Source organism: Haliotis rubra, unplaced genomic scaffold (assembly GCF_003918875.1).
Source record: "Haliotis rubra isolate DU_JTF1 unplaced genomic scaffold, ASM391887v1 Scf65, whole genome shotgun sequence".
NCBI lineage: Eukaryota > Metazoa > Mollusca > Gastropoda > Lepetellida > Haliotidae > Haliotis > Haliotis rubra.
In genome coordinates, this window is record NW_025767357.1 from 2,709,319 (window position 1) to 2,727,442 (window position 18,124).

The window sequence follows — 18,124 nt, forward strand, 5'->3', positions numbered from 1 at the left end:
ATATTTGATTCATTGCTGTGTGATCCTGCCTTTCTAGAGATTTCCTGTTAAACAAGAACCCACATCTAACTAAACGGACCCATCTTACGCGGCATTGCTCTGTACTTAAGAAACATTCTTCTGTACATTAATAGTTGAACACACTGCAGTGTGATTGCGAAATACGGTTTTGATTGTACATTAAATTGAGTCACACTTCATGGCCTTTGTAACACATTAATAGTTAAACATTGCGACATGCATTTTTTGATTGTACACCCTTATTTTTCGCTGTTTTTGACAATGTTTAATTTCACTCAAACCCAACGAATATTGAATCAGTTGCTTCACTGCATGTTCTAACATGTCGTTTAAAGTACCTATTAAGCACACAAAAAGTTGCATTTACCTTAGAGTATAAATGACCTCACCACGTTTATATATGAGTATCAAATATTCGGGTGTTCCCATACTTTTTGTTTGTATTTTATATAATTTTGATTGTAACAAATAAACCCGTATAAATTGAAAAGGGACTGAGACAGACAATATCCACGGAACAGCCGCTATACTTGTCGATCGAAAGCAGTCACGGTGGCTATGTAGATAAATAGTCATCCACTGCAATGTTTTATAGTCATATTGACAGTTGTAATGTTAGTAAGGCATATGGAAAATTGATCAAATGTTTTACCATAGGAGCAAGAAGAAAAGAAGCCGAAACTGTATTCACACGCAAAGGTTTGATGTGGAATGTCGAGCAGCTTGTTGTAGCTTGTTTGAGTGGCATTTAGAAGTTAGTGTGGTGAACAACGAGGAGCGTTCTAGGGATATACAACTTCTTTAACATAATATGAACGACGTTTCGGTGTAGCTACTAACACGGTTATCAAGCAAATGATGTACAATAATACAGGCAAGGTATATAATTATATACATAGTAAAGTTGAACAGTAAGTGATTAATGTTTGCACAATTAATCCCCCAGAGCTTACTCTGTTTGTGTAGCATTAGGGAGACAGGATAAGGATATGGTTACATGCATATCAGCCTGACCACCCTACGGCGTTTGTTTGCTCTTAAAAATAACCCCGAGTTAACCCTGATCCTCATGAAGAGATCTATCATTGCTGAGGCCATACTCATCATGTGTTTTGTAACGCTAGTGGAATACAGAAGGCACTACTTCATTACAGCTATGTATAGGTGCTTCGTCAGTGCAGCTTAATATAACGCGGGGCATCGTTTGCCACGTCGTCTCCGTTCCTAAGTCGTACCAGGAATGTTTGCCCAGACGGAGCTTCTTGATTTATCGGGGCGGTGGGGTAGCCAAATAGTTAAAGCGTTCGCTCGTCACGCCGAAGAAGCTGGTTCTATTCTCCACATGGGTGCAATGTGTGAAGCCGATTTCTGGGGTCCTCGCTGTAATATTGCTTGAATATTGCTTAAAGCGGCGTAAAACTAAACTCACTCACACTTGATTTATCAGTGCTGTACCAAAAAGTGGTAAACAACAATAGTACTTATTTCAGGCATTTACTTTAGGTTTAGCCACATTCCGTCTACCACTCAACTCTCTCTCTCTCACTCTCTCTCTCTCTTTCTCTCTCTCTCTCTCTCTCTCTCTCTCTCTCTCTCTCTCTCTCTCTCTCTCTCTCTCTCTCTCTCTCTCTCTCTCTCTCTCTCTCTCTCTCTCTCTCTCTCTCTCTCTCTCTCTCTCTCTCTCTCTCTCTCTCTCTCTCTCTCTCTCTCTCTCTCTCTCTCTCTCTCTCTCTCTCTCTCTCTCTCTCTCTCTCTCTCACACACACACACACTCACTCTCACACACTCACTGACTCACATACGCACTCACGCACACAACAAAAGCGGAGTTAAATACAACTCGCTCATTGATATGAATAGTCTGTCGTACAGACCCTGAAGCAAATATATCCACGAAAGCCCACGCAAGTCTAGAAAATGAGGCAAGTCTAGATTTGCATGACTTGCTTGATAACAGTGTTAGTACCTACACCGAAACGTCGGACTCATTTTTACTATGAACTTTTTTTCAGTAAAATATGTTCATTTCAGAGACAAGCTGTTAGTCTATTATATCAATTACAGTGGAAAATGCTGTTTGTGTCAGATGTGGTTTTACACATTATGGATTGAAATAAACACACATTTTTGCAGATCGCACGCGCACACACACATACATTACTTTTAGAAGCGGCGTTGAATACAGCTCACTCATTGCTGTTAATTTAGTATTCCTCAAATTACAAGATCTAATTGACCTTTGAGAGCGGAATTTGAAACCAACCACGATAACAAACTTAAAGCGATAATACACATTCATGTCAGTTGAGTGAACGCAAGACAAAACGTATATAAGTAGTGAAATATAAGCAAATAACGTCATGATCAGAATTAGTTTGTGCCAGTAGTTCCGGTCCGCGCCATGATGTGGTGTAAGTATCCGGGTGTGTGCCGCTATATAACATGATGCTGCAGCCGGCTGGGCATTCCCTGTAACAGACCACGGGTTACCTTCAGTATGAGGAGAACAGTAGTATTTGGAATTGCCTTCTTCGTGTCGCGTAAGTTAAACATTTTTATTGTACCAAATGCTTCACACACAGGTATTCCAACTAAATTATTCCGAATCATTTATTAACTAAAAACACATCATATTTAAGACGTTATACGTGTATACGTGTACTGCATGGTTAAAATAACTGTAGGGTGAAGGATCTCAGATCTCCATTAGTATGCTAAATGGTCAATATAGCCATTTCACTGATCTTTATGAGTGAATGTCTTGGTATTATTTAGATAAATCGTGAAAAGCATTGTTGATAAATGTTTCCGATGCCGGATACTTACGAAAGGCTAATGCTGCCACGTTTGTAGCATAAATTATTTTTTCAGTGAAATTGTTCGTTGCTTCCATTTATTTGTCGGTGCTTGGGAGTATTTTCTCGTTATTTCAATTATTTTCTCGTTATTGCGATTATTTTCTAGTTTCTTCGAGTATTTTCTAGTTACTTTAAGTTTCTGTCAAAAACTTGGAATTTCGCGTATTTTCTCGTTGCTTCGGATATTTTCTCACTGCTTCAACTATTTTCTTGTTGCTTCAATTGGGGCGGTGGGTTAGCCTAGTGGTTAAAGCGTTGGCTCGTCACGCCGAAGACCCGGGTTCGATTCCCCACATGGGCACAATGTGTTAAGCCCATTTCTGGTGTCCCCCGCCGTGATATTGCTGGAATATTGCTAAAAGCGGCGTAAAACTAAACTCAGTCAGTCAGTCAGTTGTTGCTTCAATTACTGTCTTGAGGAAACTATAAAATATCAATATTGTAAATATATCCTCTTGATGATGTGTTTGATTTTCAAGTCTGTACATTATTCTCTCAGTCTGTTTTCAACAAGTGCTTAAAAAGTATTTAGTACAAATAAAGGAATAATATACATGAAGGGTATGGCACACACCGTGGGCGTTGTCTTTAGTGTTCGCGGAATCAATAACACCGCAAAAGGCTTAAAATCTAATATTTAATAGTATTTGATCAATGAATCCTTATTTCATTTTAACCACTCACCGTGGTACATTAGAATAAATTTCTTTTACATATTTGACATATTAAAAACCGTGCTGTTAGTGATATAATTTACAGATTTACTTACATATGTATTATAGAAACAAGATATGAACAAAGCTCATTTTCGTATAATCGAGTAAAAATTGCAGCTTATTGTATTTTGTATTTAAAAAGTAAAATTTACTTATATAACTCTCTACTATGAAATATGGGAATGCAAGTAAGTAATGTTTTTCATCCCCGACAAGTTGTAAATTACACAGCTTGAAGGTACGACATTTAAAATATATTTAGACCATCGACCAGTCTCCACAGGTAGGAAATGGTTATTTTTACGGAATGTTAAAAGCGGGATTGGTAATTTACTTTCGCCAAAGTGAGGATTTAAGAGTTTCTACATTGAACCTTTATGTGAATTTGTCTGATCGGCATGTCATTTTTCAATAAATTGATCAGACAAACGATGAAATACTGTGGAGATAAGCCATTGTCGGTCGTACATATGAGAATAATTAAACACGAATGATAAACCACATTCGTCTGATATACATTTAACATTAGCAAGCCATAGTGAAACATACATGGAATTTTCTAGCATTTGTGATAAATCATTGTGAATCAAAGCTGACATTGTATTTTGATGTACACTAGTGGCATGTTCAGACCAATATGAAATTATTCGCTTATTAATATACACAGAGATAGTAAGGCGTCCAGTCTCTCCATTAAGCATGTAGGATGTTGTACTCTTGCGTAGTTTCAGGGCAGATTACAATACATGTTTGGAGTAGGACCAGACAATAATTACATATCACTTCAAATTTCCGTTTATATCAGAGGCTGCTGGTTGTTTTATTTACCTGTAAAATTTAAACAAGACCACCCACCAACCTAGCCACACATTATCCCTCCTGCCTACCCAACCACCCGCCTTACCTACGTGCCTGCCTGCATGCCTGCGTGCCTGCGTGCCTGCCTGCCTGCCTGCCTGCGTGCCTGCCTGCCTGCGTGCCTGTCTGCCTGCCTGCCTGCCTGCCTGCCTGCCTGCCTGCCTGCCTGCCTGCCTGCCTGCCTGCCTGCCTGCCTGCCTGCCTGCCTGCCTGCCTGCCTGCCTGCCTGACTGACCTGCCTGACTGACTGACTGCCTGCTTACCTGCCTGCCTACCTACCTAATCAATCCCCATCCACCTTCCTTCCTACAACCCATCTAACCACCCACCCACATTTACCTTCCGACCTAAAAACCCCAGCTACCCACCTACCTGTATCTACCTACCTATATATCTAGCTACCTACTCACACACTCACCCACTACCCCCACTCTCCCACCCACCCACCTACCCACCTACCTACCTACCTACCTACCTACCTACCTACCTACCTATCAACCAACCCAACTACCTACCTACCTACCCACCTACATATCTACCCACTTACCCATCCACCTACCCACCTTCCATCCCACCTACCTAAAGCTGCCTACCCACCTACCCACCTACAGACCTACCTACTTACAAATCTATACACCCACCTTCCAACCTACCCACCTACCTACCTAAAGCCCACCCACCCACCACATACATACATACATACATACATACATACATACATACATACATACATACATACATACATACATACATACATACATACATACATACATACATACATACATACATACATACATACATACAGTTTGATGCATATGTTACAGCGCCTTTCTGCACCATTGGTAAACGAACACACCCATCCACTTATTAACCTGCCCACCCAACGACTCACATGTCCAACTACTTACCTGCTTACTTGCTAATTCCAGATATCGTGGTTTGTCGAGCCACATTCGACAGCCCCAGTTACGTCTGTATCAGCGACAAAAGTTGTAACGGCAACGGCACGTGTCCTCATCCCTGTCATTCTCAATGCCAGTGTTCCAACGGATACAGTGGCGATGCCTGTACGAAACGTAAGTGATTATGATCCTCGTGTGTCGATGTACAGTTTTGTATGATGAAGCAACCAACTGGTGCGTGTGGAACTACTAGACTCTGTGTGAACTACTGGATGGGGTGAGAGAGTGATATTTGTGTGAACCAAAGGGTGGGAAAGAGAGTAATATTAATGTGAACTACTGGAAGGGGGAGAGAGTGATATTAATGTGAACCATTGAATGGGATGAGAGAGTGATATGAATGTGAACCACTGGATGGGAGAGACAGTGATTTTAGTGTGAACCACTGGATGGAATGTGAGAGTAATATTAATGTGAACCACTGGATGGGGGAGAGACTGATATTAATGTGAACCACTGAGTGGGGGAAGAGTGGTATTAATGTAAACCACTGGAAGGGAAGAGAGAGTGATATTAATGTGAACCACTGAAGGGGATGAGAGTGAAATTAATGTGAACCACTGTATGGATGAGAGAGTGACATTAGTGTCAACCATTGCAAGGGCCAGAGAGACTTATGAATGTGAACCGCTGGATGGGGAAGAGAGTGATATAAATGTGATCCACTGGAGTGGAAGAGAAAGTGATATTAATGTGAACCAATTGATGGGATGAGAGAGTGATGTTAATGTGAACCACTTGATGGGGGAGAGTGTGACATTGGTGTGAACCACTGGATGGGGAAGAGAGTGATATTACTATTAACCACTGGATTGTAAAGAGAGTGATATTAGTGTGAACCACTGGATTGGGGAGAGAGTAATATTAGTGTGAGCCTATGGATGGGATGAGAGAGTGATATTTCTGTGAACCACTGAATGGGATGAGAGAGTGATATTGATGTGAACCTCTGAATGTGATGAGAGAGTGATATCAGTGTGAACCACTAAATGGGATGATAGAGTGATATTTATTTGAACCACTGGATGGGGGAGAGAGTGATATTAGTGTTAACCACTGAATGTAGGAGAGACTGATATTAGTGTGAACTACCAGATAGGTGCAGAGAGAGATATTAGTGTGTACTAGTGGATGGGGGAAATAGATACATTAGTTTGAACTACTGGATAGGGGAGAGGGTGATGTTAGTGTGAACCACTGGATGGATGAGAGAGTGATATTAGTGTCAACCATTGGATGGAGGAGAAAGTGATATGAATGTGAAGCACTGGCTGGGGGAGAGAGTGGTGTTAATGTGAACCACTGGAGGGGATGTGAGAGTACTATTAGTGTGGACCACTTGATGGGGGAGAGTGTGACATTGGTGTGAACCATTGGATGGGGAAGAGAGTGATATTACTATTAACCACTGGATTGTAAAGAGAGTGATATTAATGTGAACCACTGGATTGGGGAGAGAGTGATATTAGTGTGAGCCTATGGATGGGATGAGAGAGTGATATTGATGTGAACCACTGGATGTGATGAGAGAGTGATATTGATGTGAACCACTGAATGGGATGATAGAGTGATATTAATGTGAACCACTGGATGGGGGAGAGGATGGTGTTAATCTGAAGAACTGAATGGGATGAGAAAGTGACATTAATGTGAACCACTGAATGGGGAGAGACTGAAATTAGTGTGAACCACTGGATGGGGGAGAGTGTGACATTGGTGTGAACCACTGGATTGGGAAGAGAGTGATATTACTTTTAACCACTGGATTGTAAAGAGAGTGATATTAATGTGAACCACTTGATTGGGGAGAGAGTGATATTAGTGTGAGCCTATGGATGGGATGAGGGAGTGATATTGATGTGAACCACTGAATGTGATGAGAGAGTGATATTTATTTGAACCACTGGATGAGGAGAGACTGAAATTAGTGAGAAGCACTGGATGGGGGAGAGAGTGATATTAGTGTTAACCACTGAATGTAGGAGAGACTGATATTAGTGTGAACTACCAGATAGGTGCAGAGAGAGATATTAGTGTGTACTTGTTGATGGGGGAAATAGATACATTAGTTTGAACTACTGGATAGGGGAGAGGGTGATGTTAGTGTGAACCACTGGATGGATGACAGAGTGATATTAGTGTCAACCATTGGATGGAGGAGAAAGTGATATGAATGTGAAGCACTGGCTGGGGGAGAGAGTGGTATTAATGTGAACCACTGGAGGGGAGAGAGTGGTATTAATGTGAACCACTGGAGGGGATGTGAGAGTACTATTAGTGTGAACCACTTGATGGGGGAGAGTGTGACATTGGTGCGAACCACTGGATGGGGGAGAGGGTGATATTAGTGTTCGAAACTGTATGGGAGAGAGTGATAATAGTGTCAACCATTGCAAGGGGGAGAGAGTGTTATGAATTTGAACCACTGGATGGGGGAGAAAGTGATATAAATGTGAACCACTGGATGGGAAGAGAAAGTGGAGTTAATGTGAACCGCTGGATGAGATGAGAGAGTGATGTTAATGTGAACCACTGGATGGGATGTGAGAGTAATATTAGAGTGAACCACTGGATGGGGGAGAGTGTGACATTGGTGTGAACCATTGGATGGGAAAAAAGTGATATTACTATTAACCACTGGATTCTAAAGAGAGTGATATTAATGTGAACCACTGGATTGGGGAGAGAGTGATATTAGTGTGAGCCTATGGATGGGATGAGAGAGTGATATTGATGTGAACCACTGGATGTGATGAGAGAATGATAGTGATGTGAACCACTGAATGGGATGATAGAGTGATATTGATGTGAACCACTGGATGGGGAAGAGGATGGTGTTAATCTGAAGAACTGAATGGGATGAGAAAGTGACATTAATGTGAACCACTGGATGGGGAGAGACTGAAATTAGTGTGAACCACTGGATGGGGGAGAGTGTGACATTGGTGTGAACCACTGAATGGGATGATAGAGTGATATTGATGTGAACCACTGGATGGGGGAGAGGATGGTGTTAATCTGAAGAACTGGATGGGATGGGAAAGTGACATTAATGTGAACCACTGGATGGGGAGAGACTGAAATTAGTGTGAACCACTGGATGAGGTGGAGAGTGATTATACTGTGAAACACTTTATAGGGGAGACACTGATATTAGTGTGAACCGCTGGATTGGGGAGAGAGTGATATTAGTGTTAACCACTGAATGTAGGAGAGAGTGATATTAGTTTGAACTACCAGATAGGTGCAGAGAGAGATATTAGTGTGTACTTGTGGATGGGGAAATAGATACATTAGTTTGAACTACTGTATGGGGGAGGGGGTGATGTTAGTGTGAACCACTGGATGGGGTGAGAGAGGTATATTTATGTGAACCACTTAATGGGGTGAGAGAGGTATATTGGTATGAACTACTGGATGGGGGAGATAGTGATATTAGTGTGAACCCCTGGATGGGATGATAGAGTGAAATTAATATAAACCACTGTATGGATGACAGAGTGATATTAGTGTCAACCATTGCATGGGGGAGAGAGTGATATGAATGTGAAGCACTGGATGGAGGTAGAGATTGATATCAATGTGAACCACTGGAGGGGATGAGAGAGTGATGTTAATGTGAACCACTGGATGGGATGTGAGAGTAATATTAGTGTGAACCACTTGATGGGGGAGAGTGTGACATTGGTGTGAACCGCTGGATGTGGGAGAGAGTGATATTAGTGTTCGAAACTGTATGGGAGAGAGAGTGATAATAGTGTCAACCATTGCAAGGGGGAGAGAGTGTTATGAATTTGAACCACTGGATGGGGGAGAAAGTGATATAAATGTGAACCACTGGATGGGAAGAGAAATTGGAGTTAATGTGAACCACAGGATGGGATGAGGGAGTGATGTTAATGTGAACCACTGGATGGGATGTGAGAGTAATATTAGAGTGAACCACTGGATGGGGGAGAGTGTGACATTGGTGTGAACCATTGGATGGGGAAGAGAGTGATATTACTATTAACCACTGGATTGTAAAGAGAGTGATATTAATGTGAACCACTGGATTGGGGAGAGAGTGATATGAGTGTGAGCCAACGGATGGGATGAGAGAGTGATATTTCTGTGAACCACTGAATGGGATGAGAGAGTGATATTGATGTGAACCACTGGATGTGATGAGAGAAGTGATATTGATGTGAACCACTAAATGGGATGATAGAGTGATATTAATGTGAACCACTGGATGGGGGAGAGGGTGATGTTAATCTGAAGAACTGGATGGGATGAGAAAATGACATTAATGTGAACCACTGAATGGGGAGAGACTGAAATTAGTGTGAACCACTGGATGAGGTGGAGAGTGATTATACTGTGAAACGCTTTATAGAGGAGACACTGATATTAGTGTGAACCACTGGATGGGGGGGGAGAGTGACATTAGTGTTAACCACTGAATGTAGGAGAGAGTGATATGAGTGTGAACTACCAGATAGGTACAGAGAGAGATATTATTGTGTACTAGTGGATGGAGAAAAGAGATACATTAGTTTGAACTTCTGGATAGGGGAGAGGGTGATGTTAGTGTGAACCTCTGGATGGGGTGAGAGAGGTATATTTATGTGAACCACTTAATGGGGTGAGAGAGGTATATTGGTATGAACTACTGGATGGGGAAGATAGTGATATTAATGTGAACCACTAGATGTGATGAGACAGTGATATTAATTTGAACAACTGGACGGGGGAGAGAGTTATATTAATGTGAACCACTGGATATGAGGAGAGGTTGATATTAGTGTGAACCGCTACATATTGGAGAGAGTGATATTTGATAGTGTTAATTGATGGATAGTGTGAGAGAGAGGGATATTGGTGTTAACTAATGGATTGGGGAGAGAAAGAGATTACTGACAACCGTCTGAATGTGATGAGAGAGTAATATTAGTGTGGACTAGTGGATCGGATGAGAGAGTGATATTAATGTGAAGCACTGGATGGGGGAAGAGAGTGATATTAATGTGAACCACAGAATGTGATGAGAGAGTGATATTAATGTGAACCACTTTATGGGGGAAGAGAGTAATAATAATGTGAACCACTAGATGGGATGAAAGACTGATGTTAATGTGAACCTCTGGATTGGGGAAGAGAGTAATATTAATGTGAACCACTAGATGGGATGAGAGAGTGATGTTAATGTGAACCTCTGGATTGGGGAAGAGAGTGATATTAATGTGAACCATTAGATGGGATGAGAGAGTGATATTAATGTGAACCACTAGATGGGATGAAAGACTGATGTTAATGTGAACCTCCGGATTGGGGAAGAGAGTGATATTAATGTGAACCACTAGATGGGATTAGAGAGTGATATTAATGTGAACCACTGGATGGGGGAAGAGAGTAATATTAATGTGAACTACTTGATGGGATGAGAGAGTGATATCGATGTGAACAACTGGACGGGGGAGACAGTTAAATTAATGTGAACCCTGGATGGGGAAAGAGAGTGATATGTGTGAACCACTGGATTTGAGGAGAGAGTGATATTAATGTGAAGCACTACATATGAGAGAGAGTGATTTTATTTGATAGTGTCAATTGATGGATAGTGTGAGAGAGAGGGATATTGGTGTCAACAAATGGATTGGGGAGAGAGAGATTACTGTGAAGAGACTGATATAATGTGACTACTGGATGGGGAAGAGAGTAATATTAGTGTGAACCACTGGATGGGGAGAGTGAGTGATATTAGTGTGAGACACTGAATGGGATGAGAGAGTGATATTAATTTGATATTAGTGAGAATGACTGGATGGGCTAGAGAGGTATAGTAGTGTGAACTACTGGATGGGGAAGAGAGTGACATCAGTGTGAACGACTAAATGGGGTGAGAGTGATATTAGTGTGAACTGCTTCATGCATGGTGAGAGTGATATTAGTGTGAACTACTGGATGGGGGAGATATATATATTAGTTTGAACTACTGGATGCGGGAAGAGAGACATATTAGTGTGAACTAGTGGATGGGGGAGAGAGTGATCTTAGTGTAAACCACTGGATGGGGGGAGAGAGAAATAGTACTGTAAACCATTGGATGGGGGAAAGAGTGATATTATTGTGAACTAGTGAATGGGGGAGAGAATGATATTAGTGTAAACCACTGGATAGGGGAGATATATATATTAATGTTTACTATTGGATGGGAGAGAGAGATATATTAGTGTGATCTACTGGACTGGGGTAGAAAGAGATATTACAGTGAACTATTGGATGGTGAAGAAAGAAATATTAGCGTAAACCACTGGATGGGGGGAGATATATATATATATTAGTGTTTACTATTGGATGGGGAGAACTATATATTCGTGTGAATTAATGGACGCGGCGAGAGAGTGACATTAGTGTGAACCACTTGATGGGGAAAAGGGTGATATTAAAGTAAACGACTGGATGTGTGAAAGGGTTATATTAGTGTGAACGATTTCATGGGGTGAAAGAGTGATATTAGTGTTCACTACTGCATGCCGGAAGAGAGTGATATTAATGTGAACCACTGGAATGGGGGAGAGTGTAATATTAGTATGAATGAGTGGGTGGGTGAGAGAGATATATTAGTGTTAACCACCGGATAGGGGAGAGAATGGTAATAGTGTGAAACACCGGATGGGGAAGAGAGATATATTAGTGTGGACGACTGGATGTGGGAGAGAGTGATATTAGTGTGAACCTCTGGATGTGGGAGATATTTATTTGTGTGAACCACCGGATGGGAAAAGAGATATATATTCGTGAACCACCGAATGGGGGACAGAGTGGTTTTAGTGTGAACCACTTGATGTGGGAAGAATGAAAGTGAGTGTGAACCACTGGATGTGGGGAGAGAGTCATATTGAGTGTGAACCACTTGATGTGGAAAAGAGAGATATTAGTGTGAACGACTAGATGGTTGAGAGGTATATATTAGAGTGTGAACCAAGTGAAGATGGGGGAAAGAGATATATTAATGTCAACCACTGGATGGGGAAGAGAGATATATTACTGTAAACCACTTCAGAGAGTGAAAGACAGTGACATGTTGAGTGTGAACCATCGAATGGATAGGGAGAAGTGATATTAGTGTAAACCACTGGATAGGGGAGATATATATATTAATGTTTACTATTGGATGGGAGAGAGAGATATATTAGTGTGATCTACTGGACTGGGGTAGAAAGAGATATTACAGTGAACTATTGGATGGTGAAGAAAGAAATATTAGCGTAAACCACTGGATGGGGGGAGATATATATATATATTAGTGTTTACTATTGGATGGGGAGAACTATATATTCGTGTGAATTAATGGACGCGGCGAGAGAGTGACATTAGTGTGAACCACTTGATGGGGAAAAGGGTGATATTAAAGTAAACGACTGGATGTGTGAAAGGGTTATATTAGTGTGAACGATTTCATGGGGTGAAGAGTGATATTAGTGTTCACTACTGCATGCCGGAAGAGAGTGATATTAATGTGAACCACTGGAATGGGGGAGAGTGTAATATTAGTATGAATGAGTGGGTGGGTGAGAGAGATATATTAGTGTTAACCACCGGATAGGGGAGAGAATGGTAATAGTGTGAAACACCGGATGGGGAAGAGAGATATATTAGTGTGGACGACTGGATGTGGGAGAGAGTGATATTAGTGTGAACCTCTGGATGTGGGAGAGATATTTATTTGTGTGAACCACCGGATGGGAAAGAGAGATATATTCGTGTGAACCACCGAATGGGGGACAGAGTGGTTTTAGTGTGAACCACTTGATGTGGGAGAGAATGAAATTAGTGTGAACCACTGGATGTGGGAGAGAGTCATATTAGTGTGAACCACTTGATGTGGAAAAGAGAGATATTAGTGTGAACGACTAGATGGTTGAGAGGTATATATTAGTGTGAACCACCGAATGGGGAAGAGAGATATATTAATGTCAACCACCGGATGGGGAAGAGAGATATATTAGTGTAAACCACTTCAGAGAGTGAGACAGATATGTTAGTGTGAACCATCGAATGGGAGAGAGAGTGATATTAGTGTAAACCACTGGATGTGGGAGAGAATGAAACTAGTGTGAACCGCTGGATGTGGGAGAGAGTGATATTAGTTTGAACCACTGGATGTGGGAGAGAGAGATATTAGTGTGAACGACTAGATGGTTTAGAGAGATATTGAGTGAGAACCACTGAATGGGGAGAGAGAGATATATTAGTCTGAACCACTGAATGGGGAGAGAGTGAGTATTAGTGTTATCCACTGGATTGGGATGAGAAATATATTAGTCTGAAGTACTGGATATTGGAGATAGGTGTGATATATATTGGGTATGAACTACTGAATAGGGGAAAGAAAGTGATAATTAATGTGAGATCCACTGGATGGCAGAACATGATATTACTGTGAACCACTGGATGTGAGAGGTATATATTAGTGTGAACCACCGAATGGGGAAGAGAGATATATTAATGTCAACCACCGGATGGGGAAGAGAGATATATTAGTGTAAACCACTTCAGAGAGTGAGACAGATATGTTAGTGTGAACCATCGAATGGGAGAGAGAGTGATATTAGTGTAAACCACTGGATGTGGGAGAGAATGAAACTAGTGTGAACCGCTGGATGTGGGAGAGAGTGATATTAGTTTGAACCACTGGATGTGGGAGAGAGAGATATTAGTGTGAACGACTAGATGGTTGAGAGAGATATATTGGTGAGAACCACTGAATGGGGGAGAGAGATATATTAGTCTGAACCACCGAATGGGGGAGAGAGTGGTATTAGTGTTATCCACTGGATTGGGATGAGAAATATATTAGTCTGAAGTACTGGATATTGGAGATGGGTGAGATATATATTGGTATGAACTACTGGATGGGGAAGAAAGTGATATTAATGTGAATCACTGGATGTGGGAGAACATGATATTACTGTGAACCACTGGATGTGGGAGAGAGATATATATGTGTGAACGACTAGATGGGTGAGAGAGATATATTGGTGTGAACCACCGAATGGGGAAGAGAATGATATTAGTGTGAACCACTGGATGTGGGAGAGAGTGTTATTAGTGTGAAGGAATACATGGGTTAGAGATATATATTGGTGTGAACTACTGGATGGAGGAGAGAGTGATATTAGTGTAAACCACTAGATGGAGGAGAGATATATATCAGTGTGAAAGACTGAAATGGGAGACTGTAAAGATAGTGTGAACCACTCGATCCGAGGAGAGAGTGATATTAGTGTGAAGTACTGGATGGGGGAGAGGGTGATGTTAGTGTTAAGCACTGTATGGGGGAAAGAGTGACATTAGTGCGAGCCACTGGATGCTTGGAGAGAGTGATATTAGTGTGAACCACTGGACGGGGGAGAGAGTAATATTAGTTTGAACGACTGGATCGGTGTGAGAGATATATTATTGTGATACACTGGATGGGGAAGAGAGTGATATGAGTGTTTACCGCTGGATAGGATAGATAGTGATGAACCAAAGGATAGGGGAGAGACTGGTATTAGTGTTGACCATCGGATGGGGAAGAGAGATATATTAGTGTGAACCACCGAATGGGGGACAGAGTGGATTAGTGTGAAACACTAGTTGTGGCAGAGAATGAAATTAGTGTGAACCACTGGATGTTGAGAGAGTCATTATGTGGAACTACTTGATGTGGAAAGAGAGATATTAGTAGGAATCGACTAGGATGGTTGAGAGGTATTATATTAGTGTGAAACCACCGAATGGGGAAGAGAGGATATATTAATGCCGAATCCACCGGATGGGGAAGAGATATATTAGTGTAAATCCACTCCAGAGGAAAGTGCGACAGATATGCCAGTGTGAACCACCCGGAATGGGAGATATAGTGATATTGAAGCGTAAAACCAATCGACGGGATATAATGATGAACCAGTGTGAACCGCCGGACGTGGAGAGAGCGATATTAGCTCTGGAAAACCACCGGATGTGGGAGAGATATATATTATTGAAGTGAACGACCAGATGGGCTTAGAGAGCATATACGGCGGAGAACCACTGGAACGGGGAGATAGATACATTAGTCTGAACCAACCGAATGGGGAGAGAGTGGCATTAGTGTTATCCACCGGATTGGGATGAGAAATATATTAGTCTGAAGTACTGGATATTGGAGATGGGTGAGATATATATTGGTATGATCTTTTACTGGATGGGGAAGAAAGCGATATTAATGTGAATCACTGGATGTAGAACATGATATTACTGTGTGAACCACTGGATGTGAGAGAGATATATATGTGAAACGACTCAGATGGGTGAGAGAGAGATATATTGCGTGAACCACCGAATGGGAAGAGAATGATATTAAAGTGAACCACTGGATGTGAGAGAGTGTTATTAGTGTGAAGGAACAACATGGGTTAGGGAGATATATTGGTGCGGAACTACTGGATGGAGGAGAGAGATGATATTAGTGTAAACCACCGATGGAGGAGAGATATATATCAGCGTGAAAGACTGAAATCGGGAGACCGTAAAGATAGTGCGAACCACTCGATCCGAGGAGAGAGTGGATATTAGTGCATGAAGTAACCGGATGGGGAGAGGGTGATGTTAGTGTTAAGCACTGTATGGGGAAAGAGTGACATTAGTGCGGAGCCAGAATGAAATTAGTGTGAACCACTGGATGTTGGAGAGAGTCATATTAGTTTGAACCTCTTGATGTGGGAAAGAGAGATATTAGTGTGAACGACTAGATGGTTGAGAAAGATATATTGGTGTGAACCACCTGAATGGGGAAGAGAGATATATTAATGTCAACCACCGGATGGGGAAGAGAGATATATTAATGTCAACCACCGGATGGGGAAGAGAGATATTTTAGTGTAAATCACTTCAGAGAGTGAGACAGATATGTTAGTGTGAACCATCGAATGGGAGAGAGAGTGGTATTAGTGTAAACCACTGGATGTGGGAGAGAATGAAATTAGTGTGAACCACTGGATGTGGGAGAGAGTGAAATTAGTTTGAACCACTGGATGTTGGAGAGGGAGATATTACTGTGAACGACTAGATGGTTGAGAGAGATATATTGATGTGAACCACTGGATGGGGGAGAGAGATATATTGGTGAGAACCACCGAATGGGGGAGAGAGATATATTAGTGTGAACCACTGGATGGGGGAGAGAGTGGTATTAGTGTTACCCACTGGATGGGGATGAGAAATATATTAGTCTGAAGCACTGGATGTTGGAGATGGGTGAGAGATATATATTGGGGAAGAAAGTGATATTAATGTGAACCAATATGAGTGTGAGTCATTGGATGTGTGAGAGAATGATATTAGTGTGAATCACTGGATGTGAGAGAGATTGATATAAGTGTGAACGACTAGATGGAAAGGAGATATATATTAGTGTGAACCACTGAATGGGGGACAGGGTGATGCTTTGACAGGGTGACATTAGTGTTAACCACTGGATGGTGGAGATAGCAATATTAGTGTCAACGACTGGATGGGTGTGAGAGATATATTGGTGTGATCCACTGGATGAGGAAGAGAGTGATATTAGTGAGGACTACTGGATGAGCGAGAGAGACATAGTAGTGTGAACTACTGGATTGGTTCAGAGGGTGATATTAGTGTTAACTACTGGATGCGGGGAGACAGACATATTAGTGTGAACGACTGGATGAGGTAGAGAGATATATTAGTGTGAACTACTGGATGGGGGAGAGATATATTAGTGTGAACTACTGGATGCGGGGAGACAGACATATTAGTGTGAACGACTGGATGAGGTAGAATGATATATTAGTGTGAACGACTGGATGGGGTAGAGAGATATACTGGTGTGAACACGTGGATGGAGGAGAGAGTGATATTAGTGTGAACCACTTAATTTGGGACAGATATATATTAGTGTTTACTATTGGAGTGGGGAGAGAGATATATTAGTGTGATATAGTGGATGGTTGGAGAATGAGATATTACAGTGAAATATTGGGTGGTGATGAGAGGCATATTAGTGTAAACCACTGGATGGGGGAAAATATATATACTAGTATTAGTACTTACTTTCGGATAGGGAGAGACATATGTTCGTATGAACTAATGGATGATTTGAGAGGGTGATATTAGTGTGAACCACTTGATGGGGCTAGAGAGAGATATAATTGTAAACTGTTGGATGGGGGAGAGAGAAATATTAGTGTAAACCTATGGATGGGGGATATTTAGTGTTTACTATTGGTTTAGGAGAGATATAGTAGTGTGAACTAATTGATAGGGGGAGAGAGTGTCATTAGTGTGAACGGCGAAATGGGGGAGAGACATATTAGTTTTAACTACCGGATGGGGAAGAGAGTGACATTAGTGTGAACGACAAAATGGGGGTGAGAGTGATATTATTGTGAACTGCTTGACGCTGGGCGAGAGTGATATTAGTGTGAAATACTGTATAGGGGAAATTATGTTAGTGTTAACTACTACATAGCTGAGAGACATATATTAGTGTGAACTACTGGTTGCGGGGAGAAAAACATATTAGTGTGTACTACTGGATGGGGAGAGTGATGTTAGTGTGAACTACTGCATGGGTTGTGAGAGTGATATTAGTGTTTACTACTGCATGCGGGAAGAGAGTGATATTATTATGAACCACTGGAAAGAGAGAGAGTGACATTAATGAGAATTACTG

General features: G+C 41.5%; 1 protein-coding gene across 1 annotated transcript in view; it reads left to right on the forward strand.

Annotated features, from left to right (window-relative positions):
• Nucleotides 1–2,503: 2,503 nt before the first annotated feature.
• Nucleotides 2,504–18,124, forward strand: part of LOC124257131 (neurogenic locus notch homolog protein 1-like) — a 103,722-nt gene continuing 88,101 nt past the window's right edge. The window contains exons 1-2 of the mRNA XM_046691121.1: nucleotides 2,504–2,561; nucleotides 5,383–5,529. Coding sequence (XP_046547077.1) covers nucleotides 2,519–2,561; nucleotides 5,383–5,529 — 190 coding nt within the window. The 5' untranslated portion in view covers nucleotides 2,504–2,518. The remainder of the gene's footprint in view (nucleotides 2,562–5,382; nucleotides 5,530–18,124) is intronic.